General features: G+C 57.4%; 1 protein-coding gene across 1 annotated transcript; it reads right to left on the reverse strand.

The window, feature by feature from the left end:
• Nucleotides 1–1420: 1420 nt before the first annotated feature.
• Nucleotides 1421–1966, reverse strand: LOC121918522 (transcription factor 21-like; the record flags this gene model as incomplete). The annotated part of the gene is made up of 1 exon (XM_042444557.1): nt 1421–1966. A coding segment is annotated over exon 1 (486 nt), but the record flags the coding sequence as incomplete, so codon positions are not given.
• Between the last annotated feature and the right edge of the window lie 78 nt (nt 1967–2044).

Consider the following 2044-nt stretch of genomic DNA (forward strand, 5'->3'; position numbering starts at 1 on the left):
GTAGATATAAAATTTGTATATATTAGAGAAATGACTTGGAGCCACAGAAGAACAAATTATATCTATCTATCTATCTCAGAATATACAACAAGAACAAATTGTATAGATAGACAGATCTCAGAAATGACTTGGAGGCACACAAGAACAAATTGCGTGTGTGTCCTTTTTGTGTGCCTCCAAGTCATTTCTGGCTTGGGGTAACTCTAAGACGAACCTATGGCGGGGTTTCTTGGGCAGGTCTCTTCCGAGGAGGTTTGCCATGGCCCTTCTTCGGAGGCCGAGAGAGTGTGACCTGGCCAAGGTCGCCCAGGGGGCCTTGATGCTCCAACCGGCACCCGAACCCCAGAGTCGGTGCCCAACGCTCAAACCACTACACCACACTCTCACAACAGTATTCACCCTCTCCTTCCCTCCCTCCCTATGTGATATATATACGTATATTTATATCTGTATATTTAAGGTATAAAAAATTTGTGTGTGTATCTGGAGACACACAGAGAGGGGGGAGAGAAAAATGCAGATCTGTCTATCTGGATCTTGTTATCTCTGTAGATATAGATATGCATTTTTTCTGCGTCCGCACTGGAGAAATAACCTGGTTTGGCCTCGCTTTAAGTATCCTGGCTGAAAGCTATGGAATTCTGGGAGTTGGAGTTTGTTGTGGGGCCCTCTGCTCTGAAAGAGGTCAATTGGGGGGAGATGACACTCTCATGAGGGACCGCACCGGGGGAAGCTGCCCTAGGGATGCCGCCACTGCTCCTGGGCCTCCGATGTCCTTCTCCCAAAGAGGGATTGTGGGGTGGCTGCCTGGCCAGGAAGGCTGGGGGGAGTTCAAGGCTCAGGCCCTAGATCTTCCCTTGGGAGACCCTAGATTCCATAGAATCACAGAGTTGGAAGAGACCGCAAGGGCCATCCAGTCCAAGGCCATTCTGCCACTGTGACAGTGGCCATCCAGCCTCTGCTTAAAGACCTCCAAAGAAGGAGACTCCACTACACTCCGAGGAAGGAGTTTGTTCCACTGTCGAATAGCCCTTACTGTCAGAATGTTCCTCCTAATGTTGAGGTGGAATCTCTTTTCCTGGAGCTTGCATCCATTGCTCCGGGTCCTAGTCTCTGGAGCAGCAGAAAACAAGCTTGCTCCCTCCTCAATATGACATCCCTTTAAGTATTTAAACAGGGCTATCCTATCACCTCTTAACCTTCTCTTCTCCAGGCTAAACATCCCCAGCTCCTTAAGTCCTTCCTCAGAGGGCTTCATGGTTTCCAGACGCTCCAGTTTCTCCACCCCCTTTTTGAATCGTGGTGCCCAGAACTAGCCCCAGTATCCCAGGAGGGCCCTGACCAGAGCAGAAGCGAGGGGCACGATGGCTTCCCTCCCTCTAGACGTTCGGCTTGAGGGAAGGGGGCTGGGGTGCCTTACCAGGCTGATGGGGTGGCTGTAGGCGCCGTGGGCCTCGTGCTTGTCGCTGGCCAGGAGCTGCCGGAGGTGGGCGATGTAGCTGGAGGCCAGGCGGAGGGTGTCCAGCTTGGAGAGCTTGGTGTCGGGGGGCACCCAGGGCAGCGTGGTCTTCAGCCGGGAGAAGGCCTTGCTCAGCACCCGCATCCGCGCCCTCTCCCGCGCGTTGGCCGCGTGCCGCTGCACCTGCTTCCCGCCCTCCGAGGGCGGCGAGGAGGAGGAGGAGGAGGAGGACGGAGCCCCGAGGCCAGGCTTCCCGCCGGGGCCCCTCCTCCGGCCCTTCCCCGGCGGGCCCCGCGCCCTCCGCCGCTCCAGGGAGCCCAGCCCCGGGCCCTCCGTCGGGGGAGGAGGAGCGGGAGCGGGGCCGGGGTCCGGGTCCATGCCGCTCAGCCGGCGCTCGGCAGCCCCCTCGGGAAGGTCCTCGGCATCGCTCTGGGAGCCCGTCGACATGGGAGCCTCCGCCTCGGAGGGAAGGCAAGGCAACTAGGCAAGGAAGGGAGCCCCCAGGAGGAGCAGGAGCAGCAGCAGCAGCAGCAGCAGGAGGAGGACGGAGGAGGAGGGACACCCGGCGGGCTTTTATCGGGGGCT

The sequence above is a fragment of the Sceloporus undulatus genome, unplaced genomic scaffold (assembly GCF_019175285.1).
Source record: "Sceloporus undulatus isolate JIND9_A2432 ecotype Alabama unplaced genomic scaffold, SceUnd_v1.1 scaffold_15076, whole genome shotgun sequence".
In the NCBI taxonomy this organism is placed as follows: Eukaryota; Metazoa; Chordata; class Lepidosauria; order Squamata; family Phrynosomatidae; genus Sceloporus; species Sceloporus undulatus.